Here is a 26,700-nt window from a genome sequence, read left to right on the forward strand (position 1 = left end):
GTGTTTTTTTCATGTCCTGGAATTGGGTAAGACTTTTTATTCTCTGTTAACTAAGGGGTTTTGATTCTGATTTGTTTTTCTATTAGGTTTTATAATGTAGTTCATGATTTAATGATTGCCAACTCTCTTGAACACATCTAGAAAAACATATTTTGAAAAATATATCACACAACTTTTGCTTCAAATGACCCAGTTATAATGGATGCCTGTAATGTGCACATAACCTTTTTTAAAAACCAGTTTTAATAATATATGGAACTCTGTATAGACATTTCTCTACTCTTGAGGTGTAGCGTTTTCTGTTCATCTTTGAACCAACAAAATTACGGTGGCATGACTTTTGCCAATTCCTGCCCTGCTGTTATTGCATCTATTTCCAATTGTTGCCAGTCACTTAATTTCCCTTTTATAGATGGTGCTTTTGGATGCCTTTGACATGATAAGGGGATACATTTTACTTTTAACCTTAGTTCCATTTGGGATGTCTTAAAGCTATTTCACTCATGGGGATAAGATGAAGGCAATGTTGTGAGGATGTTAAAAATGCAGAAACCTTTGAGGGAGGGGGAGCAGCTCAGGAGAGGAACAATGAACCACTTCCATTTGCAACCGTATTAGTTGTTTTTTTTCCCCAGTGGCTGAAAAAAGAGATGTGCGAACAAATTTGCCTTTTTTTCCCCCCGGGATGGGGGGGTTGGGGGGCGGAACTCGTTAGGCGCGCTTTTTTGGGGGGGGGGGAAACCAAGTGGTCCTCAGGATGGGAAGCATCTATTGGGTAGGACAGGGAGGGAGGCAGCAGGGAAAATGACCCGGGGTGGGTGGACAGAGACTTCCCTCGTCCTCTTCACACGCCATTTCCTGCTTTTGTGTTTACTTCCCGGTTCACCTCTCCCGTCACGGGCACAGCAAATCAAACGCTGCTTTCAAGTGAAGCCCAAGACGGGAGAAGCAGGGGAGTGAATGGGACTACAGGGAAGAGTTGTCCCGGAAGGTAAGTCCGGGGTGGCTTCCCTCGAGCGCTTTCCCGCAGTTGGAGCCCAAGCCAGATCTGCTTCTCCTTCTCCTCTTGCAGGTTTATCCGGAGCCGCGCACCGAGAACGAGTGCCTGAGCAATATCCGCGAGTTTCTTCGGGCATGCGGCGCCACCCTTCGCCTGGAGGTGAGGAAACGGGATGGGAGGCGACTGCATGTCTACCTGTGGAGCGTCGGGGGAGGGAGGGGGGGAATGGGGGTGGCGGAGGACCACCGCCGCGGTAAAATCTCTGCAAAAGAATGAATCGGGGTGTGTGGGAGCCGGAACGGAGTGGCTGGGAACAAGAAACTTTCCTGTCTCTTGTTTTAAACAGGCGAGGCTGTCAATAGCCCGGTATTAATATAGTGATTTCTATCTGCAAGTCTATAAATCTGTTTATTCACCCGGATCAATTCTATAATTTCTATACATTTAAAACCGTAATTTATGCCACCTTGCTGTTGCATTGTTTGAACAGTGTTTTTGCAATCGAGCTTAAAGTAGTATTCCCTACAAAGAACTCTGGTGGAAGGACAAGTTAGGAAAGATATGATAGATCTGTGGTTCTGGAGAACTCTGTGTTGCATTGGAATGCTTGTCTTGGGGCTGAGAGTACTTACCCCACAATGCCCAGGTTGCTCCTAACTGGTATTAGCCTCACAGCAGAAAGCATCCCAGTGTGGTTTCTGCTAGAGAACTAGTAAGGTGCTTAGATTGGAGAAAAAAGTTAACCTTCACCTTGTGTGTTCACTTGCTTTTTTCATACCTCTACACTGAAGTCTCTGTATATTGTGAAAATCTAGCCTGTGCTGTTTGATTATGGTGTGGTATATTATGCACCTGAGTTACTTCAGTAAAGTTTTATTGGATAAGCCTGTTGTGTAAATATAACCAGTTTTGACCTTCTGAGTAATTTAGTGATAGCTCTTTTCATGTTGGGGAATTAAGAGCCAGTTTGGTATAGTTTAGGTGCTGCAAGGGATCAGAAGATTATGAGTTCTAGACCTCCCTTAGGCATGAAAGCTGGCTTGGTGACTTTGGGCCAGTCACACTTTTGCAGCCCAGCACATTTCAAAAAGTGGCTATGGGGAAAATAGGAGGAAGGGTTGTTATGTGTGTTCACTGCCCTGAGTTGACCAAATTAAACAAAGTGGGATATATGCTCATTTAGGGCATTCTATATATTTATAGGTGTGTCTGGCTTTTCTGTCAGAGGTTCTGCTATTAAACATGTTTTAATGCATTACTGTAGATGAAGTCCTCCGTGAACAAAGTGCCCACTCATTGATAAAAGTGTTATTTCTATCATGTCCAAAATTCTTTTAATAAGTTTTTCACTTAGTTGCAGAATTTTTTAATTTGTAGTTTCATATGTACATTTGCTGTCTCATATGGAATACAAAGTTGCTCTTTATCTTAGAATCTGTCTTGGAAATCTCATACATGCAAATCTAGTGTGCTATTCCCTTTTGATAAAAGTATGCAAATAATGCCTCCCCTTGTCCCTTATGAAAAAGACAAAAGAAAAAGAAATTTAACTAAATTTAGTTAAACACCATTCACTACATCTATGATTCTGTGATCTCTATTTCACCATTGCTTTCTATTCTTGCAAATATCCTATCTGTACTCTGCTTTATATGTTGCCTTTTGTTCTTTGAACTTATCACTTATCTCTTTTGGAGGATCTTGTCACCTCCCTCTAACCACTATTTTTGGGTCTTTTCTATCTTCTAATCTAAACCCATTTTGCCCTCCTTCATAGATATATTTTGCAATTTGTTCCCCATCCATTTTCTTTTTTTTAATTTGATTTATATGCCGCCCTTCTCCGGAGACTCAGGGCGGCTTACAATGTGCTCAGCAATAATTTTCTATGATCTAACCATATTATCAGTTCTTCATTCATTTTTTTTCATCTTTAGTAAATGTTCTAATGTAAAGATGTGTATCTAAAGATACACTAATATATAAAGTTGTACAAATACATTTATTTTTTCATCATTTGTGCGTAACTTGAATTTATTCACTGTATTTTTACTTTCAAACCTTGAACTTCGATACATTGATTTTTAGATCCATATTTCTCATTTTATTATACTGTGTATCTAATGTTTGGTATAAATCATAAGGATTCTTAGCAGCAGTACAGCATCTTTATTAAAAGATAGGTTTTTTCGAACATACATAATCTGTATGTCACCATTAGTGTTTATTACATAAGAATCCATAAAATAGATTAAATAATCAAAGAGAACTCATACATCATTGTTCCATTCTCTACTCTGGATCATAAATGTTTATTACATTTACTAAGCATTCCATTTATTTTCACTCATACATTTGTTTGGTTTTATTTTAGCACAGTGTGTGAGCTCAACTATTGGGAGTTAGCAAAATTATATGTCTTAGCATTTTGGACCAACACAGGCAATTGTTTATTTAGTAGCCAGTGATTTAAGAAATTGACTTAAAATTATCTATGTCAGGGATCATGCTATATCTGGAGTGCTAGTGTACTTGTAGGTGTTCTCTTTGGTGCCACAAGGCTATCTTCCATGTCTGACTGTTTACATTAAAAAGTATAATCAAACAAATGGAAGTTGATATTAAGAAAGCAAAGCATCATTTTTTAGCACCATATTTATTTCCAAGCCTGATCCTGGGAATTCTTAGAAAATAAGAATGGGTGGTTGCTTGTTTTACAAGTGTACTGACCTGCCCAGTAAAAGTATAAATATATATATATTTAATTTTTTCATTCATTCATTCATTCATTCATTCATTCATTCATTCATTCATGTCAGAAGCATCACATGGCATACAACACAACACAATTTTTAATACATAAAATACAGTATTAAAATATATACAAGTTAAGCTAATTTTGTCTAGAAACTAGCAACATTAATTACATTCTGTTGTGCTGCCATGAGATCCACAAAGGACAAGTATACATATGTGTTGTTGTCTGCATGTCACCACAATCATAAAGGGCAGAAGCTACCCTTTAGTCCTATTTGTTCAGAGTGTCTTTGGATGTTGTTGTATCCATGTGCAGTCTATTCAATGATTTCCATACTTCCCAGCTTTTGCCAGACCCAGGTACCAGCTCCTCCATTGGTTCCATCCAGTGTTGGTTCTTTGTAGCTTTCTAGAGGTCCTCTCTGCTTTTAAATTCTTTGAAGCCTTCTCTCGATCTAAGGAAGCCTTTCCTAGATTTTAATCTCTGATGAACTGGTTTTGGCCATGGAGAGGGTGTTGTCTAGATACAGTATTGATGATTTAAGCCTCTCTCTATATCTTGCTGCTTCTCTGTGACAGCAGATGGAGCAATGCCAGTTAGATGATAGATCTTATCTAGAGGGGTAGGTTTAAGGTCTCCAGTAATAATTCTGCTATCTTCATTCAGAACAACATCCAGCATGTGCTGATTTATATCAGACTGGGCAGGCATATTCACCTGCTGAGTAGCAAAGAACTAAAGTTGTTGTCGTAAAAATCCTTGAGTTAGCACCCCAGGTAGAGCTTATTAATATCCTGAGGATGTGATTTCATTCACTGATCTTCAGTTTAGAGTTGGTACAGTGCTGTTTACCTGTTAGGGTCTTATCTAGAGTCATCCCCTAAATATTTAGGACTGTAGCAATGCTCCAATAGCATCCCTTCCATATAATTTGCAGCACCCTAGCAGCCTACTTATTGCAAAAATGGAAGGCATATATCAGAGTTTGCAGCACATCCGACCAGCACACAAGTAAATGAACTTCAGCAGGATTCAGCATACAATATCAGGAACACAGAAGCAATATTTATAGAAGTAAGTTATTACAGAGTAGAGAGATGCAGAGGCTAATATATTGTAAAGAGGCAACATTTACAGAGGCCAAACCAACTCTTATATACAGTTCAGCAAGTCTAAGCCATGCCCAGACTCCAAATTGTCTCTTATGGTCCCATACAAACAAATACTATGTTTCAATTTCCAACCAGTCCCCATTGGCGTGTTACCATGTCTATCCAACCAGTCCCCATTGGCTGACCTGTTGCCATGGCTATTTCAGGCTATGAACATTCATACTCTTGACAGCATATACCTGAGTTTTTGCTGGATTTTGCCTTAACTGGTTATCCCGGTAGTATCGATCCAGCTCTACCAGAGCTTCAGTTAAATGATGTTGAACCTCATCAAATGTTTTTCCCTGTACAGCCATTGCTTTGTCATTAGCATACATATAGTTGTTAATACCTTCATGGAGTAGCTGATCATTGGTTAAATATTAAAAAGGGTTGAAGCCAATACACCACCCTGTGATAAGCTGTTCCTTTTAGTTCTTCCATCTACTTTGCCTTCCCTGGAACTCCACAATAAACATGTGGTTCTGAAGCAGATTCCTGATGATATTTGTAAGTTTAAAATCTTTAGTATAACATAAACTTTCTGCTTCAGTCTTCGAAGCATCTGAAGCATAGTACAAAGATAAAGTGGGATGCTAGAGAGCATTCTGGTAAATTGGTATATTGTGAGTGGTTGTATTGATAAGTTATTTTGTGAATGGGAAGAATTCATAATTCATAATAATTCTGAAAGAAGGTTCACAACATGAACTCTTTATTCTGAATGTGATCACCTGTTCAAAAAGGTTTTGGTACACATAGCATCTGTTTTTATGAAAATCAATTAGTTTTTTTTCATTTTCAGAGTTAGTGTGCTGTAAAAGTGAGCCAAAATAATTGGAATTTGGGATGTGGAGAGATGACATAAAGGCCCTTGCTTGACTTAAAATCTAAAAACTTTCCTTGTTTAAATAAGCAAGTAGGAATAGATTTATAAATATGCCAGCTAGAAACTCTGGAATTATTTATTCAAAACATGCCAGCGCTTCACTTGGAAGAGCTCCCAGTGTAGTTTGCAAATCAAGGCAGTCTGTTCTGCCTTCCAAGCTTACACACTAAAAAGAAATGACATCAAAGGAATAAGAATGGAGTAGAGAAAGGAGAACAAGAATATTTAGGTAATAAGGCTAGTGATCTTAGCATTTCCTCTGTAGTATTATGGTGGAAATTCTGTTAGATCACTGTTCAGAAAAAGGCAAAAATTCTTTTCTATAACTTGAGGTAGGTGGTAAGATGATCCTAAAAAGTAACCCAGAGATTCACAACCCAAGGAGTGCATCCCCTAGAGATTCACAAGCAATTTAGAGAAAGTTTGTAAAACTTTTTTTTAAAATAGCTGATCAGACTTTGTACAGTATAAATAACTTCAATAAATAAAACTCATCCACGCCTGAGCAAATCCCTGGGGACTTTCTGGTCATAATCAGAACAGAATTGCAGTAGTAAGATTAAGAATAAAGTAGCACTGAAATATTCGAGTGGAGGAATTTCTATCTAGATTTTTTGCCCTGGCATCACGTTAAAGAAGTTGTGATTCTCAGCTTTTTTCCACTAGAGAAAATCAGCATCAAATCATTCTAACCTAAAAATCAAGACAAGTGCTACATCTCTGGCAAATGATACAGTTGGCAAAACAGCCTTAGGTAATAGAAGGTATTCCAGGCCACTTTGCATTGCAATAACTAAACTCAGTGCAAACCTACAACTATAGTTTTATTTATTATATTTAGTATAGATGACTAGATCAGATCAGGTGGAAACTTATAAACAGCATTTTCATCTTGTGATACATACATTTGTCCTGTTCCCGCCATCTGTTCGAGTAAAATCAGATAGAAATAAAGGACATGTATCAAGATTCTATACCCTAAATTTCTGTATGATCTCAGCTAGTAGTCTTCTATGTAAATCAGGGAAAGGAAATCTGAAAGACTCTCTCACTATTATAAATGGAGAAAAAATGGAAACATTTTAAATATACAGTAGATGTAAAGCTTTGGAGATGAGACATATTTGCAACACACTCCACCCATAGCACTTTAATATAGAAGGCAAATCCCTTTAAACCAGATTTTAGAATTCAGTTCTGAGAAGAATTGGAATTCTGCAGAACAGTGCTTCTCAATACTATCCATGCAAGGACTCCCAAGAAAATTGGCATTATGTACTAATAAAAGTAGCTGTGATATTATAGGAAAGCCTATAGCAGTGATGGCTAACCTTTTTTCCCTCGGGTGCCGAAAGTGCATCTCGCGCATGCCCACACCTACAATGCAATGCCTCCCTGCACGCCCCGCCCCTGGGCATCCGTGCATGACCCCCTCCCCAGCTCTGCTTCCCGCACATGCACACACAACCCGCCGTGCCCTGTTTTGGGCCTAGCAGGCCTTCCTGAAGCCTCCAGAGGCTGGAAACGGCTCGTTTCTGGACTTCCAGTAGGCCCATTTTTCACCCTCCCCAGGCTCTGGAGGCTTTCCTGGAGCCTGGGGAGGGTGAAAACGGCCTCCCCTAGCCTTCCAGAGGCTGGAAACGGCCTGTTTCTGGACTTCCAGGAGGCCTGTTTTTCACCCTCCCAGAGCCTCCACGCGAGCCCTGTACTTACCTAGCATCCAAAACAGGCTGTATGAAGACTCCTAGGAGGGGAGGGACAGCATGGGCGGGGCCATCCCAAAATCAGCTGGCCGGCGCACACATGCGCGCTGGAGCTGACCTCGGGCAACAGCTTGCATGCCCGCAGATATGGCTTTGTGTGCCACAGGTTCACCATCACGGGCCTATAGGAATCTTCCTATGCCCTTACATGTTGTCTTAATACCATTAGATACCAGAAATATTAAAGCTTGATGGAAAAAGAATACAGCTAGTTTTATCTGAAAACTCATGAGATCTATTTCAGTTATTCCAAGAATGATAGACTTGATTCTATGTCTAAGTGTAAGTAGCACAACCATTATACTTCCAGAGACAAAACCTCCACCACAACTACAAACTACATTTTAACTTACGTGGCATAATTCACATGCAGGAGACTCTTATATGTGGTGATGGAATGCTAAGTTTGGTATAAGGGACAGCTTTGTTCTCCTAATGCTTTAGTGTCATCCCGTACACTGTAATATCTGCCTCTTGAGGCAGTGCTAATGATTGACTGATATGTAGCATTGTATTTATTGTTGTTAGGGTTTTTGCCTAATGACTAGAAAGCTAGTCATACAGAACTGAATTAGTTCTTAATGGACCAAAGGCAAAGTCCTAATCTATGATTTCAGTTGAGATTGAGTTATAAAGTGGCGAGATATTAGACAAGATATATCCTAGGGCCATGATGGTGAACCTATGGCACGCGTGCCACAGGTGGCACGCAGAGCCATATCTGTGGGCACCCGAGCGTTACTCTAGCTCAGCTCCAGCGCGCATGTGCACGCCAGCCAGCTGACTTTCGGGCCTTCTGGGCCCACTGGAAGTTGGGAAATGGACTGTTTCCGGCCTCTAGGGGGGTGAGGAAGGCCGTTTTCGGCCTCCTGAGGCTCCAAGAAAGTCTCTGGAGCATGGGGAGGGCAAAAAACGGGCATACTGGGCCCACCGGTAACCTTTTTGCCGTTGCGTGCCAAAAGCGGGGGGAGCGCAGGGGGGTTGCATGTGCACGGGGTGGGCCACAGGGGGGGCATTGAATTATGGGTGTGGGCATGCGCATGCGCGACCCCCCTCGCTACCCCTGCTTTTGGCACGCAACAGCAAAAAGGTTAGCCATCACTGTCCTAGGGAGTACATGTGCCATGAAATTAAAACAAACCAACCCAAAACCTTTCCTGTTCTTATTGTAAATGAGGGATAGGAATTCTTGTTTTTTAAAACCCCAGACGTAGGGTATCTGGAATGGATCTACGGAAGTTTAGATCTACTCTGGACAGATGCTAGAATGTTAGATGCTGTAGTGTTGTCCATGCTAAAAAAGCAACACAGGAAAATTCAAGTCCAAAACAGAGGCAACTCCTATGTACCGGTAATAGCTACATATGTAACCTTAGAGTTGGCAATCAATCTTGAAATAGAGGTTTCAGAAATAATGGGGAAGAAAAAAATAAAAGAAATGTACCAAATGTGCACTAATATGTTTTCCAGAGCACTGCTCCTGCAGTCCATAGCTGGGATCTCTTCTTATTGCTTCGCCTTGACTGGGTGACATTTTTTTATTAGAGTCTCTCTTCGTGCTGTGGCCACGTCCTTCAATCCCATCATGCACCAGTCTTTTCACTCAGTCGCTGAAGGACTGGTGTGATCTTCTTCTCTTCGTGCCCTAATTTAGAATTTCGCGTTTAGATTTTGCTTTATTATTGATTATTCTCCTTTTTTTCTCGGTGCGAGCCTTGTTAACGCTGCAGGGGTGAGAGTTGGATCTGGGGCTCCAGTCCGTCCTCTCCTGAGTCGTCTGACGGCTGTCAGACTGCAGCACGGGAATCCCGACCCTTCGGGGCGGTTCCCTCTTCAATTTAGCCGCCAGTGTGAGCGCGGGGTTGAGGGCTGCTGTTTCACCCCCCCCACACCTTGATTTTCCTTTCGGCTCGACTAGGAGCGGCTCCAGAGCTCTTTGCACGGTTCGCCCTGCAGGCTCTGACGTGCGACCAGCTTTTCTGCTTGTTTGAATCTCTGCGGGCGATCGCGCCCTGGGATCGGCGGTTTTCTGCCTCAACGAAGCGATCGGCGGTTTCTGCCTCAGCGAAGCAATCAGCTGGTGGTGAGCGATCCAAGCGCCCGTCCTTCGGGCGGCGCTTCTAGTCCTTTGTTTACCGATCTGAACTTCATCTGGTCAGGCGGTTGATTCCCTTGCCGGTTCTGCCTCCGACTCCCGGCCTGGCGCTGAGGGGCTTTATATTGCGGCCGCCATTTTGTTGCTTCTATTGGCGGCCATTTTATTGTGCCTCCTTGCTGCTGGTCGCTCCCACCTGAACTGTTCGTGGCAGCTCTTTGAAGTTGGTGGCTGCCTCAATTTCATTTACCTTGCTGTCCCTGTGTTATCGGGACCTGAAGGCTTGCCTGGCAAACTCATGTCTGCTTGGACGCTTAGTCACGCTGGTCAGTGGTTCCACTTGCTGTGTTTCCCTCAGCCTCTGTCTCGTCTGGGACCTTTTTTTGTACATAGTTCATTGTTGGCTCCTTTTTTTCTCTTAAAAAAATAAAATAAAATAAATAATAATAAAAACAAATAAATACAAAAAAAAAAAAGGAAAAGAGGCAGAGGATCTATTTGCTACATACCTTTTCACCTATTTGAGTCACAGCAGTTGCTGGACAGGCCATTCGGAATTGTATTTGGCCCTTGTTTATATTTACGTTGTTTTGGAGAACTTGTCTTCTGATCCGGACCTGGAATCCAGTCCCCCGAGATCTGTGGCCAAACGCAAATCAGGCTCACAGGGATGATCTACTTCTGTCTCTACTGATACTCGCCAACACAGATCTTCCTTGGCGGCGGAAAAAGATGCCCAGCGTCGCCACAGAGCTCTCGAGCGGCAGTATGACAGAGCCAGGCAAGCCAGGCTGGCCTCCGTTTTTCCTTCTGACCAACGCTTGGTCTTACACGATCGCTCCTCCTTGCCCGCTGAGCCTACCCCTGATCGCGGTACTTCTCCTCTGGACAGACCCAGTACCTCTTCTGCTTCTCAGGAAGTGTTTTCTTGCGGCCTTACCAAGAGGAACTCGAGATCTTTGCCGGACGTATCTGCTGCGGGCCTCAGTGACAACCCTGCTCCTCCACGCAGGGCGGAGGCAACCTTTACCCCGACTGCTGCTGGCCTCAGGGGTCCAGAGGATCGGCCCTTACCTGATCAGGCGGACCTTCAGGTGATGCTATCCAACACCCTCTCTTCCCTCTTGGCATCTGGGATACATCAGTCCGCCTTGCTGCAGCCCCACGCCTCTCGCTCAGCGGCTCCAGTACGCTCCAAATCTCCATCGAGGATGGCGTGCACCTCTTCGGACGAGTCCGATCATGATGAGGAGATGGGGGAGGACATGGAGTTCTCGGAGGATGAGGGTCTTGCGCCAGATGTCCCAGCCTTCTCCGGTCTATTCCGGCCCTCGTTATTTAAGTCCTTGCTCCACAAGGCACGCCAGACGACCAATATGGGAGTTGCATCTTCTGAATCCCTCTCTGTGCCAGCTCCACATGATGCTTTGTTTTCGTCATCAAAGCCGGGGAAGGATTTCATTCCTTGCCCCCAGCTTTTTTCTGATGTCCTCCAGTCACCCTGGTCCCAACCGGGTTCTTCGATGGGCCCCACTAGTCTGGACAAGAAGTTATACTGTGGGGCCCCAGAGTTGGATACCTTACTGGCTCTACCTGTGGTTGATGCTCCGATTGCAAACCTTTCTTTATCTTCGCTTCTGTCCTCTGACTCGTTGGATGTCCTAAAATCTGAGGACAGGAAGTCCGAACTCTCCTTTCGTAAGGAGCATCAGTCTCTTGCCTGGACTATTAAGACCGCGATGGCTACGTCTTTTTTTAACAGAGCTTCTTTGCTCTGGTTGAGACAACTTCAAGGGCGATTGCCCCCAGAAGACACGCGCCTCCACCAGGACATAAATAAAATTGTGGCCGCCACAGAATATTCGGCGGATGCCTCATTAAACTCGGTAAAGTTCGCCTCCAGGGCGTTAGCCTCTTCCGTGACATCGCGCCGATTGTTTTGGCTCAGAAATTGGAGAGCTGATGCCAAAGCCAAGTGGAAGTTAGCAGCTGCTCCATTTAAGGCCCCGAACCTTTTCGGTCCTGCTCTTGATCCTGTTCTTGTCGAGGACAAGGACAAACGGAAGGTTATGCCGGCATCTTCATATCGTAGGCCAGAAAGACGCTATACACCCTATCCTCAGAGACAGCCCTTTCGGGCTTCGTCGGGGTCAGGTGGCCCCTATTCTCAGCGCGCCTTCTTTCCAGGAACCGACCGTCCCTAGGACAGACAGCGATTCTGTGACAGGCCTAGATTCAACAATGCTAAGCGTCCTTTCCGAGGTTCTGGCTTTCGTCAAGCCCGCCGAGGAAAATGACTGCCGGTTGCGGGATCCCATTGGTGGGCGCCTCCAACTGTTCAGCCACCAGTGGGAACTGTCAACCAGAGATGCCTGGATTCTTCGGACGGTGTCCGCTGGCCTCTCCATCGAGTTTTTGGGTCCACCTCCATCCCGCTACATCCGCTGCTCAACTCGACTAACCCCAGACAAGGAACGGTTGCTGCGGTCCGAGATCGTCCACCTACTACAGATCCATGCAATAGAACCTGTTCCTCCGGATCAGCTTGGCAAGGGGTTCTACTCAACGCTTTTCTTGGTTCCAAAGCATTTGGGAGGTTGGAGAGCCATTCTGAACTTAAAGCAGTTGAATCTGTCGGTTCTTTACCGCAGATTCAAAATGCACTCCCTGAGATCCATCCTTGCCGAAGTTCGTCGAGGCGATTTCCTCCAATCAGTCGATCTCAGGGAGGCGTACCTGCATGTTCCGGTTCTCCCAGACCAACGGAAGTACCTCCGTTTCCAGATTGGGGAGGACCACTATCAGTACTGTGCGATGCCCTTCGGCTTGTCATCTGCTCCAAGGACTTTCACAAAACTGGTAGCGGTGGTGGCGGCCGCTCTCAGACTGAAACCTGTGAGAGTATTGTGCTATCTGGACGACATTCTGGTCCTGTCTGCCTCCAGAAGCCAAGCAACTCGAGATCTGGCTCTGGTCATCGAAGCCTTTCAGGCCCACGGGTTCTCGATCAACTACCCGAAGAGTCACCTTTGTCCGTCCACTGCGCTGCAACACTTGGGGGCGGTGATCGACTCCGTTCAAGGCCAGGTCTTCCTCTCCCCGGAAAGGGTCCAGAGTATCAGCGAGCTGATTCATCTCGTTCGCTCCAAGCGTGTTGTTCCTCTCCACCTTCTATCCCAGTTATTGGGGAAGATGGTCTTGTGCTTTTCCATCGTGCCGTGGGCCCGCCGGCACACGAGACCATTACAATGGTTCCTGCTCCCTTTCCAACGCACGGGTCACAGCGACTCTCTCCACAAAGTGTCTCTACCCCCTCAAATTGCCCTCTCCCTCGCCTGGTGGACAAGCCCCAAGCTCCTCCTAGGGTCCCACTTTCTGATCTCAAATCGTCTAAACCTGACATCCGATGCCAGTCTCGCAGGCTGGGGGGCCCATCTCAACGATCAGATGGTGCAGGGCCGCTGGTCGAAGTCGGAGCAACGTCTAAGTATCAACCTTTTGGAACTGAGGGCGATTCGTCTGGCCCTCTGTCACTTTCAAGAACTGTTACACGGCCGTCACGTTCTTGTCCTCACGGACAATATTACCGCCAAGGCCCATATCAACAAGGAAGGGGGCATGAGATCGAGGGGCTTGATGCTGGAGGCGGAGAAGCTCTTGAATTGGGCCGAGAGTCACGTCCTATCCCTGAAGGCCGATCACATCTCGGGCGTGGACAACGTTCACGCCGATTGGCTCAGCAGACAATCAATAGACCAGTCGGAATGGCAGCTGGCTCCCGACATATTTCAAGAGGCCGTCACCATCTTCGGTCTACCCACTGTGGACTTATTTGCCAGCCCGACGAACGCCCAACTCCCGAGATTTGTGACACGTTACCCGTGCCAGCAGGCGGAGGCTCACAACGCGCTCAGATGCTCCTGGCCACCCGGCCTCTTATACGCATTCCCTCCGATTCCCCTGATCCCTCAGGTGATTCGGAAGCTATTGGAGGAAGGAGCGGACCTCCTACTTGTGGCTCCCAACTGGCCTCGTCGACCATGGTACGCAGACCTCGTGTCTCTGTCTGTCCGGCCTCCGTGGGTGATTCCGCCGACACGTCTGTCCCTGCGTCAAGGAGCCGTCTTCCACCCAGATCCAGGATGGCTCCAATTGGCCGTATGGCGTTTGAGAGGGTCATTTTACGGAAGGACCGTCTCCCCGACTTCGTCATAGATACCATACAGGCCTCTCGACGACCTTCTACATCTCGTATATACGAGTCTTCATGGCGTGCCTTTTGCACCTGGTCTGCTGACAATCTGGTGGATCCCACGTCGGCTCAGATCGCCGACATTCTCTGTTTCTTGCAATCTGGTCTGGACAAAGGTTTGTCACCATCCACTCTTCGTCGTCAGACTGCTGCGTTGTCCACTGTCATTCGATGTCCGCCTTACTCTTCGCTATCTCCGCATCCATTGCTCAAAGGGTTTTTACATGGGGCTTCGAATTTACGTCCACCGCCAGTTCATAGGTTCCCGACCTGGGACCTTTCCCTCGTTCTTCAAGCGCTTATGTTTTCCCCCTTTGAACCGTTGGGTGCTATCTCCCTCAAATACTTGTCTTATAAGGTGGCTTTCCTTTTGGCAATCACCTCCGCTAGGAGGATATCGGAACTTTCAGCCTTGTCAATTAGAAAAGACTTATGTATATTCCACGAGAACACTGTTGTCCTTCGACTGGACCCCACCTTTTTGCCAAAGGTGAACACTTATTTCCATCGTGCGCAGGAACTCGTCCTCCTGGACTTCTGCCCGTCACCTAGGCATCAACGCGAGAGAGATTGGCACACTCTCGATGTTCGCAGGGCTCTCCGACGATACATTCGCAGAACTGAGCCCTTCCGGAAAACAGAAGCCCTTTTGGTCTCTTTCCATTTGAGGTCTTTGGGCCAAAAAGTGTCTTCGTCAACTGTAGGCAGATGGATCAAGGCGTGCATTTCTACGGCATATAACCATCAAGATAAACTGGTTCCGTCTGGGATTTTGCCTCACTCGACTCGTAGTGCGGCGACTTCTGCTGCCTGGGCCACTCAGGCATCGGTCTCGGATATCTGCCGGGCTGCCACGTGGTCCTCGGTGACGCCTTTCATAAGACATTACAGGGTGGATTCCTTTGCCTCCACGGAGGCTTCCTTCGGCCGTCGAGTCCTGCAAAGTGTCCTCGGGGCACAGGACTCTGGCGACTGTTGATGTCCCACCCTTGGGGTTCGAGCTTGGGTATATCCCAGCTATGGACTGCAGGAGCAGTGCTCTGGAAAACGAACATTGTCTTACCTGAATGTTCCTTTTCGGAGCACTGCGACTGCAGTCCATTCCCCCCCCTTGTATTTAAGGTCTCCTGACTTATTCTGTGGTTCTGGACTTTTCTACGTCTTGTTCTATTTTCAGATCTGTTTACCGTTATTTGATTACTAATCAGGTGGTTGCGCCTTCGTTCAAAGACTGGTGCATGATGGGATTGAAGGGCGTGGCCACAGCACGAAGAGAGACTCTAATAAAAAAATGTCACCCAGTCAAGGCGAAGCAATAAGAAGAGATCCCAGTTATGGACTGCAGTTGCAGTGCTCCGAAAAGGAACATTCAGGTAAGACAATGTTCGGTTTATCAACCATCATGTTTTGAATATAAATACTGTATTACAACATAGTCTGCTGAAACTCTCCCAAATGTACTGAAATGCAGGGATATTTTTATTATTGCGTGTTCTACTTATTTTTTTTAGAAATTGATATTTCTACCCATATAGTCTATTTATTTCTTTTTGGTTTATTGCCAGAAGGATCTGTAGGTAGCATTCCAGAGTCTTCACAGCTCTGCTTCCTGAGAAGCAACTGGAGAAAAATAGGCAGGGAGTCATTTAATTTTCCTTTCATCTTTATGCTAAAGAGCATACTGTACTTATATATATGCAATTTCTGTGATGCAAAGAAAGACGTGCCTTTCTTGGTGTGATCTTGAGTCCTTAGGTATTAGCTACTTAAATACTTGTCTCTGTTAATATGATTACTGTCTTATATGAAGAGATTTTTGATATGTCATAAAATCACTTTCATATAATCAATTCAGTACATATACATACTTTGTTCTTCCCTCCCCCATCCTTTATCCTGTTTGTTTTCCTGTTGAGTAACACATGCAAGGTGCAGAATGCAGATGATGATGATGATGATGCTTCAGTTTGGGTGAGCCAATCAACTTGTTCCAATATGCCAGATAGTCTGAGTCTGACAGGAAACATAAGCCCCTTAACATCCTGTTATTTTATGACTCCTTTTAATGCTGGTTTAGTAATCTATTACTGAGTGAGAATTTACAATGGATGTGAGTTTAAATCTATTTCCTCCCCCTTGCTATTTTAGAATATATTTTTTTGCTTTTAAATAGTTTGTTATTTTAAATTTTCATTTTAAATGTCTTTCAGGATTTAGAACACCACTTTTTTGCCTTAATTTTGCATCATGTTGTTTAACAGTTTCTGAAACATAAAAACTAGATTTTAAAAAAATCTTTAAAAAATTAATGGAAGTTTTATTTTTTTAATAGACTTTAGGAAGCAATTTGCAGAGTATTTTTTGTTGAGTATATTTACTTAATAGAATCAAAACCTGTCAAAATTGAACCACTGTTGTGTGGGTCTCATGTTAAATTTGGTATTTTTGATGTTTGTTTTTGATGTTATATCTCTTATTAGAGGTATAGCAAAATTGGAGTATGCTTACAAGATGTAGAAGAGGTGCAGGATGTAAATTACATTTTATATACTTTGCTTTGCAAAAAAGTATATATGAAAAGGTGTAATGGAGTAATAGTAATAATCCATACTAAGTTTAAAACTTTTATAAAAGATTTTGCTGTGAAATGTTCTGAAAAGCTAGCAGCATTTAAATTATGAAATAGAAAAGGCTATGCATGTGGAAATGAGTGAATTTGGTTGCTCACATGGATGGGGCCACATACCCATAGAAAGGTAGATTTTAGAACAACTATTTTTTTATGCATATTGGTACATTATAGTAAGCTTTCTATTTTAACCCATTTTTTTTTTAATTTAGTGGATTTAGGTTACATGAAACTAAGAAACACATATACTTTTTGTATATGTGTCTATTGGCAAGTTATCATTACAAATAGTTAATAGGAATAAAAAAAATAGAAGTTTTCATTTTTCTGATATTTATAGTACATGTGCAATTTCAAAAACCAAAAAAGCTGATTATATTGTTAATATTTCCTAATAATATTTATAACTTAATTTTGCTTTTTTAAAAACTGAAGCAAATACTATTAAATGCCATTTAAATTGTTTCCATTATTTCAAAATATGCTGCTAATTCTGTTAAAAGTTCAGGCCATCAATACTTTTTATTTCATTTGCATTTTCATATTTTATAAAAAAAATAGTACTGTGAGTTCAAAAGAATTTTTTCTGGCTTCTACATAATCAATGAACATTCAAGTTATAAAACTAATTTTACATGATTTTATAATAGTTTGTGCATTCTTGTGAGGTGACTACCTTTCAGTTTTTGTTGTGTGAAAAAGTGGAATTACTCTATTCAGCTCTCTGTATGTATTAATTTTATTTATAGAAATAGGATATGTGATCCACTTAGAATTGACAAATATTGGTGAAGTGTATAAGTTTCATGATATATAAATGTTTTTTTAAAAGTGGCAACAAACTCTTGTTTTCCTTCACAGATGCATATGTAATGTATGCTAAATCATACATGTACGACAAATATCATAAACATGTTATTTGCTATGTACTTGTTGTATTGCTGTACTATTACATTTGAAAGTTTCAGTCTCATCATGCTTTATATGTTTACTTTTTAAAATCTGAGATAAAATGCAAAGGGGAATTAACATGAATTGAACATAAAGTTTTGCAATTCTACCCTGTACTTAACTGTAAACTGGCATTGCTTAGTGTTCAGTCCAAACATCAAATTCTGCTCATTAAATAAAATCCTGCTTGTGGTCTTGCATGTGAAACAATGTTTTTCTTATCCTTTCTTCAAGAATTTAGATGGAATATGCCCATGATGGTGAACCTTTGGCACATGTGCCGGAAGTGGTATGCAGAACCATCTCTCTGGGCACACGAGCTGTTGCCCATTGGTCTTCCGGGTTCTGGCGCGCCAGCCAGCTGGTGTTCATACTCACGGGAGCACCGGAAACTGGAAGAGCAGCCACCCGGTGCGCATGCACATGCTGCGAATGTGATCTTCCAGTTTCCGGCATGCAGATGTGCACCGGCCAGCTGGTCTTCGCGCACACATTCGCGCCAGAAACGAGAAGACCAGGTGGCCGGTCTAACACTGGAATATGCTATCCTTTGGACAAGCTCCCAATGTGTATACGAATGATAGATCACTAGATTCATACGTCATTCTAAACCCTGGTTTAAGCACCATCTGTTGAATAGGACACAATTGGCTCCATTCACACATGACATCATTATACAGATGATAATTGTCAATATGATATACTTTTGTATTAATGGACCTTCATAAATAAAGGACATCCCCTCCCCACAATGCTAAAATGATATTTTACTGTACTGTGGCTTACAAACTACATTATATAACAGATAAAATGAAACTTGAGGAAGCCACATTACAGTATTTATGGGTTTAAGTGTGACAACCTGTGATTTAGGGCTACCCGCAAGCTGTTCTAGCTATTGCTCTTGAAAATTCATGGCACAATTTCCATCTGATGATGGAAAAAAGAAGTGGTACAAGTCTAAATAATCCAGTTTATCAGTGTTTTCTTTGTTTAAACAAAGAAAAACTTCAAATATTAGGGAAAACCAAGCATTTCATACATGAATGTATGCAACTGGGATGTATCTTCATCTGCTTTTGAAGTATTTTAATGCAGCCCTTCAGCTGGGAAAAGTTAACGTTCTTAGTTTAAGATGATCTGAATCACTCAATTGTCCGTTCTGGGTTTTGAGCCCAGATCTGTCCAGTATAAGTTTCATATTCTTGATAGCTACAGCTCTGCAAAGTCTTGCATAATTCATTGCTGGTTTACACATCATACTACGGAGTGTTGAATCTGGGATTGACGTGGTGTTTGAACCTAGTCTTGCTGGATTATAAATCATGTTTTATCGCTTTTAAGTATCAATCAGGCCTGTGCAGCTCCAAATTTAATTAAATCAAATAATGGCTTTTATATAAAAATAAGCTATAAATATTGAGGATCGTTACGATATATTAACAGGCTTTTCAAAAAAGTGTTGTTTTTTTTCTAGATTCTAATAAGAGCATGTGTTTTTTTTTAGACCTTTGATGCAAATGATCTCTACCAAGGACAGAACTTCAGTAAAGTGCTTAGTTCCTTGGTGGCACTAAATAAGGTAACAGCAGGTAAATATAAATCCATTTAATACGTATATTTTTTATAGTTTTCTAGAAGTTGATTGTTTTTTGTTACTTAACAATGTAATCACCTTTCCTCCTTTCTCTGTTAACTTGTTTGATTCAAATTTGAATGATTTCAACTACATATCTCAGAACTTTACTCCATATCATTTGCATTTCTACTTTTGGGATTACTTTCTTCCCACTTCCCATCTGACTCTGCAGTGACTGTGAGCTGCAAACTGTAAAGTCAATTTTCCTTTGAGATCAAGGTAACTCCTGTGATTTCATGGACACTTCTGTATAATTTTCCTGGCAAGAATGCAAAAGTTATTTCTTTGATTCCAAATCAAAATTGTAGTACTGGAACTTCCATTTAAAACACTAATCCAGTTTGATGCCAGTTAAATTTTTGAAATCAGCCAAAATTATTTAGATGCTGCTGCATGTGCAGAATATCATTTTTAAAAATAAAACAAATGCACTGATGCCGTGTTCAGTTGGCTAATGTTAGCCACAAAGTGAATAGAACAGATCGGAACGGAATGGAACGGAACAGAACAGAACAGAATTCTTTATTGGCCAAGTGTAATTGGACACACAAGGAATTTGTCTTGATGCATATGCTCTCGGGGTACATAAAAGAAAAGATACATTCGTCAGGAATCATAATGTACAACACTTATGATTCATAGTCATAGGGAAACAGTCAATATAAATCTTAAGGATACCAGCAACAAGGTTACAGTCATACAGTCATAAGTGGGAGGAGATGGGTGATAGGAACGATGAGAAGATTAATAGTAATGCAGATTTAGTAACTAGTTTGACAGTGTTGAGGGAATTATTTGTTTAACAGAGTGATGGCGTTCGGGAAAAAACTGTTCTTGAGTCTAGTTGTTCTGGTGTGCAGTGCTCTATAGCATCGTTTTGAGGGTAGGAGTTGAAACAGTTTATGTCCAGGATGCGAGGGGTCTGTAAATATTTCACAGCCCTCTTTTTGACTTGTGCAGTATACAGGTCCTCCATGGAAGGCAGTAATTGTTTTTTCTGCAATTCTAATTATCCTCTGAAGTCTGTGTCTGTCTTGTTGGGTTGCAGAGCCAAACCAGACAGTTATAGAGGTGCAGATGACAGACTCAATAATTCCTCTGTAGAACTGTATCAGCAGTCTACAATAGCTATCATAGAATACCGTACAATAGCTACCGTATATAGTACTTCAAATTCAAAGGTATACTGGGGCTTTAAAGTACATGGCAGCATGAACATAACATCTGTCTGCAATGCTTTAAAGTAGCCATGCCTTTTCTTGGAATCATTTAGCTAAATTTTTTATTTAATTTAAACTCCTCTGTTTTGAAGTACCCTTTTGCTTTCAGAGGAGTGCTGTTCAGCCCTAGCAGAAATAGCTTCAACATTGACTGAGCTTCTTCTGCCTTTTCCTAGTTCCAGGTACCAGAGCTGTAGATAACTTTCTAAACTTTGGTCTCCAAAGGAAAGACAGAGTAAGTTGCGAAATGGATTCAGAGTCTACATGATACATTTAAGCACTGCTTTGTGTGTACAAATCCCATTGGTTTCAGTAGCATGTGCTTTTCTGTACAATGAAGTGAGGCTGAAAATTCAGCTGACTTAAATGAAGGAAGGATAGGCTGAACATTAAGATCAGCTTTTTCCAATCTAGTACCTGACATATTAAATGACTGAACATTTCTTAGTTGGCTTAGATTCTGACTGAATGATGGGATTTATAGTGTGATTGATCTGGAAACTGTTGAATTGGGGTATTCTGATTTAGACTAATAAAAATATATAATGAATTATTAAATTTACTCTTCTGGAATATTGCTTCTCCCAGATTTTGTTCTGTATCCATTTGAAAATCACATATAGAAGCAGGATTCCTTTTAAATGTAATCTGAGAAATTATATGCGTAAATTTTGGTGCAGCTATTATAAAACCCAATGCCCTCCAGATATTAACACATTTCAGGATTCTCAGCCAATATACCATCACATCTGGAGGGACTGCACCATTAAGGAAGATTGTTCTAAAAGAAGCATTATAATGATTGTATTGCAGATTAATTTGGGTATTTTAAAAGAAGAGAAATTGGGTTTAAAGAACTAGTTTATAGAGAAACCAGTTTCTGTTCACTTTTTAAACTGGAGGCTCAAGGTAACGTCCATCTTAACTTTCAAATCCAGTGGGGTTCAGGATTACTTCTGTGCAATAGTTTTTGCTTCCAGCCTTAAACTTTACAAGGGTAGCAGACATAGCCTTTGGTTAGTTTTTGACTATTTTTTAAAAGTTAAGAAGTAGTGGTTTTTTTGTTTTGATACTTTTGAGTTCCCTCCAATTGATAGAGATCATCTCCCATCCTGTATCTTCCCTGGTGCTTTTCCAGAGTGCTGCTCCCACTGTCCATGGCTGGGGATCTTCACTCCAGATCTTGACATTAACTGAGTGAGAGCTGTAAAACTCTCCCTATTAAGGCACGCCTCCAATCCCATGATCCTCCAGTCTATCACTCAGTTACTGACAAGAACTGTAGTGAATTTTCTGAGCTGTGATATTTGGCCTTAATTTCTACCAAATTTCCCCTTATTCTCTCCCTGCCTCTTCTCTCGTTTAGATTTTTTTCTTTATTTTTGATTAGCTTTCCTTCGCGACCTGCTTGTTTCTTCTGACGGGCTGCTGGAAGCGTGTGGTGTGCCGCAGGGCCGCCCTCGCCTGCGGGATCGCAGCCGCCGGATTCCGACTCTTCGGGGCGGATCCGGCTCGTGGACTTTGGCCGCGGGAGTGGGACAGGCGCGCAGGCTTGCGGCCATCCCTGCCTCCCTTTTCTGCTGCCAGCAGCGGCCTCGGGGTTAGCGTCGCTTCGGGCGCACTCCCCGCTCTTCTACATTGCCGAGCGGACTTGCCGGAAGAGGCAAAATTGGCGCGCAGGCCTGCCGCCATTCGGAGCCGCGTCGTTAACAGCTACCGCGGAGGTGCGTCGTCTCGAGGCGCGCCCTCCGCTTTTGGCAGATTTACTAGTTGGCGGCTGGACAGAGCACACGAGCGGCGTGAGTGACTCCGGGGCCTCTCAGGGCGGCTGGCAACGGCGGGCGCAGTTTCAGATCGTGTTGGGGCGCCCGCCATTTTTTTCTGTTGGACTTGCCGAGACAGTGGATCAGGTGCCATTTTGTCACTGCTGGCGCGCCCGCCATTTTCGGTCATCTCCGGCGCCCGCCATTTTGTGTGTGGGCTAGACTGCAGGATTTGGGCCCTTTTATACTAGCTGCCCCTCTCCTCTGACGGGCTCCCATTTTACGACGGGTGGCTGCTGTAGGACTAAATACAGCCCCAAAAGCCCTTCCTTCACCTGGTGACTGTGTTTTTTCGTGTACATAGTTGATTTTAAAAAAAAAAAAAAAAAAAGAAAAAGAAAAACTGCAAAGCATAGACTTTTGAGCTTTTTGCTTCTGGCTGTACATATATATATATATATATATATAAAAAAAAATGACTCCTGCCAAGTATAGCCTTTGGTCCTTTTGATTTCGGGCTGTACATATTAAAAAAAAAAAAAAAAAGAAGAAGAAAGAAAGAAAAACCAATTATAATAATTATTCTCAGGGGAGACTGAGACCTTTCTCCCGCCAGTGCCGCGCCTCGGTTGGTCGGCCTTGGCCTGAAAATTTTGATTATGGCGGACCAGGCTCTCTCGTCGGACATGGAACCAGAACATAGCCCACCACGTGTCTCACCCAAGCGGGCCAAAAAGTCTTCTCGGAGGCAGTTGGCACCCTCCAGCCGCTCTTCTCATAAATCTAAGGCCTCCAAGGCAGTGGACAAGGATGCCCAGCGCCGCCATAGGGCGCTGGAGAAGCAGTGGGACAAGGCAAGATTGGCGGCGGTGGCAGAAGTTGGCCTTGGCACGGACGCCACGCAGCACTCCGCCTCTATTGCGGCTGCTGGGGATTCTTCCTCCTCCGGGTCCCCGCCTTCGTCTCCAGAACAACCTGCTCCGCCTTCTGTCCACCGAGATGAGCGCTTACGCCTGTCTAAAGGCGTCTCTCAATCCTTACCGGATGTCTCGGGTGTGGGACTATCCACCTCCCAGAGGCCCCTTCGTCCTACGCCAGAGGCCTCCTTTACCCCAACTGCCGCTGGTCTCCGTGGCCCTGATGGGGAGATTCTACCTATGCATCAGGACCTGCAAGCGCTGTTCTCATCTGCATTTTCTTCATTTCTGGCAGCTGGCCTTCATCAGGCGTCGCAAAATCCTCCACCTCTTCCTGCAAGTCCGCCTCCGCAGCGGTCTCATCAGGTCCTTTCACACCAGGGGGCCAAGAGACCGACCTCTTCTTCTTCACGCGCTGAATCCGACCACGGTGAAGAATGCCCGGAGGACATAGAATTTTCGGATGATGAGGACTTACCGGCGGAATCCCCATCCTTTACGGGGTTGTTTCGGCCTTCTATGTTCAAATCGTTGTTACATAAGGCGCGCATTACTACCAATTTCACATCCTCAGGCACGGACCAGTCTGGCGCTTCGACGTCCACGGGACCCCACGACGCCTTGTTTCTGTCTGCTAAACCTGACAAGGATGTGATCCCGTGCCCCCGCCTGTTCCTGGATGTTCTGCAGTCCCCTTGGGGGCAACCCGGCTCTATGACATCGCCCAGCACTCTTGATAGGAAACTATACTGTGCCGCTCCTGAGCTTGAAGATTTGTTAGCTCTTCCCAAGGTGGACCAACCAGTAGCTTCCTTAGCTTCCAACACCTTAGTCTCGACTGACTCCCTGGATGGCCTTAGATCAGAGGACCGCAGATCGGAGCTGGCCTTTCGCAGGTCACATCAGGCGGTCTCCTGGGCAATCAGAACGGCAACAGCAACATCTTTCTTTAATAGAGCCTCGCTGATATGGTTGAAACAACTCCAACAGAGGCTCCCCCCGGAAGAGACCCGGTTACACCAGGACATAAATAAGATTGTTGCTGCCACCGAGTATTCGGCAGATGCGTCCCTGAATTCGGTGAAGTTCGCATCCCGGGCTCTGGCATCCACTGTCTCTTCCAGGCGCCTGTTCTGGCTTCGCCATTGGAAGGCCGACCTCAAGGCCAAGTGGAGGCTGGCATCCGCCTCCTATAAGGCACCGGACCTGTTCGGGCCTGCTCTGGATCCGCTCCTGATAGAAGACCGAGACAAAAGAAAGATACTTCCGACTTCGTACCGCCGTACGGAGAGAAAATACACCCCGTACAGCCAGCGCCCGCCTTTTCGTTCCTTTCAGGGTTCGGGCGGTCCTTCCTCCCGCAGGTCATACTTTTCCGGTCCGGAGCGGCCTCAAGGAAGGGATTCCTTTCGCGACAGGAGCAGATTCCAGCCTCAATCCAAGCGCCCCTTTCGTGGCTCAAACTTCAGACCGCCTCGCAGAGGCAAATGACTCGTTTCTTCCGGGTCCCATCGGCGGGAGACTACAACTTTTTTATCCCCAATGGGCCCGGTCCACAAAGGATTCTTGGGTGCTGCGCACCATTTTCTCAGGTCTATCCATCGAATTCGTTGGAACCCCGCCGATTCGCTTCGTTCCATGCCCGGTCCCGTCATCTCCGGATCGTCACCAACTGATGCTGCAGGAAATTGCCCATCTTCTGAGCATCGAAGCGATAGAACCTGTTCCATCAACTCAATGGGGTTCAGGTTTCTACTCAACCTTTTTTCTTGTCCCCAAAACTTCCGGGGGTTGGCGGGGTATCCTGAACTTAAAGATCTTGAACCTGTCCGTGGCGTATCACAAATTCAAGATGCACTCACTTCGCTCCATCCTGGCAGGGGTTCGGAGAGGGGATTTGCTCCAATCGGTGGACCTCAAGGAAGCCTACCTGCATGTTCCGGTGCATCCCGACCATCGGTGTTTCCTGAGGTTCGAGTACGATGGGAGGCATTTTTAGTACCGGGCGATGCCATTCGGCCTGTCCTCTGCGCCCCGCACGTTCACGAAGCTGGTAGCGGTGGTGGCCGCCTCTCTCCGTCAACTTCCTGTTCGAGTGATGTGTTATCTCGACGATGTCCTGATATTATCCTCCTCTCCGGCACAGGCATCCCGGGACCGGGGTCTTGTCCTGGACACCTTTCAACGACACGGGTTCTCGGTGAACTTCGAGAAGAGCACCCTTGTTCCAACAACGAGTCTGATTCACCTTGGTGCCCTAATAGACTCTGTCAAGGGGCGAGTTTTTCTCTCCCCAGACAGGACTCGGAGCCTCACAGACCTACTTCTTCGCATTCAAGCCCTGGAGAAGGTACCTCTCGTGCTCCTGGCTCAACTGCTCGGGAAAATGGTGTCCTGCTACAACATCGTTCCGTGGGCACGCAGACACTCCCGAGCGCTGCAGTGGTTCCTTCTGCCCTACCAACGGTCGGGCCGCTCGGCTTCGAACCTCCGAGTATACTTACCCCCTCAGACGCGCCTGTCTCTGACCTGGTGGTTGTCGCCGGCGACTCTGGAAGGCTGCGACTTTCTGGAGCCGGAGAGGCTGACCTTGACGTCGGATGCCAGCCTACGAGGTTGGGGGGCTCATCTCGGCGAACTGGTGGTGCAGGGCAGATGGTCCCCGTCGGAACAACAATGCAGCATAAATCTGCTCGAGTTGAGGGCAATCAGACTGGCGTTACAACATCTCAAGACGTCGGTGGAAGGGCGCCACGTACTCATCCTTACCGACAACACGACAGCAAAGGCGCACATCAACAAAGAAGGAGGCACCAGGTCAAGGTCTCTAATGTTCGAGGCGGAACATCTCTTCGGCTGGGCGGAACGCCATCTACGATCTATAAAGGCCGAACACATATCGGGGGTGGACAATGTGAGGGCCGACTGGCTCAGCCGGGAACGGATCGACCCGGCAGAGTGGCAACTCCACCCTCGTCTGTTTCAAGAGATCTGCCACAGGTTCGGGACACCAGTGATGGACCTGTTTGCCTCCAGGAAGAATTCTCACCTCCCTCGATTCGTCTCCCGGTACCCAGACCCATCAGCGGCGGATCACGATGCCCTGAGGTGCCAATGGCCGAGGGGCCTTCTCTATGCGTTTCCACCCATTCCTCTGCTGTCACGCGTTGTGAGGAAATTGCTACGAGAACAGGCGGATCTAATCCTGGTCGCTCCCAATTGGCCTCGCAGGGCTTGGTATGCAGACCTCGTCGACCTCTCCGTGGCTCCGCCCTGGGTGATTCCACCCCATCAAGTGTCACTTCTTCAAGGGGCCGTGTGTCATCCGGAGCCTCAATGGCTCCAATTGGCCGTCTGGCGCTTGAACGCGTCATCCTAAAGAAATCACATTTGTCTGACGGTGTTGTGGAAATTATTCAAGCTGCCAGACGGCCATCCACGTGCCGGATTTATGAGGCTTCCTGGAGATCCTTCTGCACCTGGGGGGTGTCGAACCATGTGGATCCTACGTCTGCGACAGTTGAGGAAGTCTTGGAATTTCTCCACTCTGGTCTCAGAAAGGGTCTGGCCCCTGCGACGTTGAGGCGTCAGACTGCGGCTCTTTCCACTGTTTTGAAATGTCCGCCTTACGACTCTCTCTCTAGACATCCACTCATCAGAGGATTTCTTCATG

The 26,700-nt window shown here is 44.8% G+C and overlaps 1 protein-coding gene across 1 annotated transcript in view; it reads left to right on the forward strand.

The window, feature by feature from the left end:
- Window positions 1-26,700, forward strand: part of ARHGEF7 (Rho guanine nucleotide exchange factor 7) — a 98,538-nt gene that overhangs the window by 17,890 nt on the left and 53,948 nt on the right. The window contains exons 2-3 of the mRNA XM_070944182.1: window positions 1,073-1,159; window positions 18,996-19,080. Of these exons, the coding sequence (XP_070800283.1) occupies window positions 1,073-1,159; window positions 18,996-19,080 (172 nt within the window). The remainder of the gene's footprint in view (window positions 1-1,072; window positions 1,160-18,995; window positions 19,081-26,700) is intronic.

The sequence above is a fragment of the Pituophis catenifer genome, unplaced genomic scaffold (assembly GCF_029215685.1).
Source record: "Pituophis catenifer annectens isolate HBS135680 unplaced genomic scaffold, rPitCat1.0.hap2 SCAF_4, whole genome shotgun sequence".
In the NCBI taxonomy this organism is placed as follows: domain Eukaryota; kingdom Metazoa; phylum Chordata; class Lepidosauria; order Squamata; family Colubridae; genus Pituophis; species Pituophis catenifer.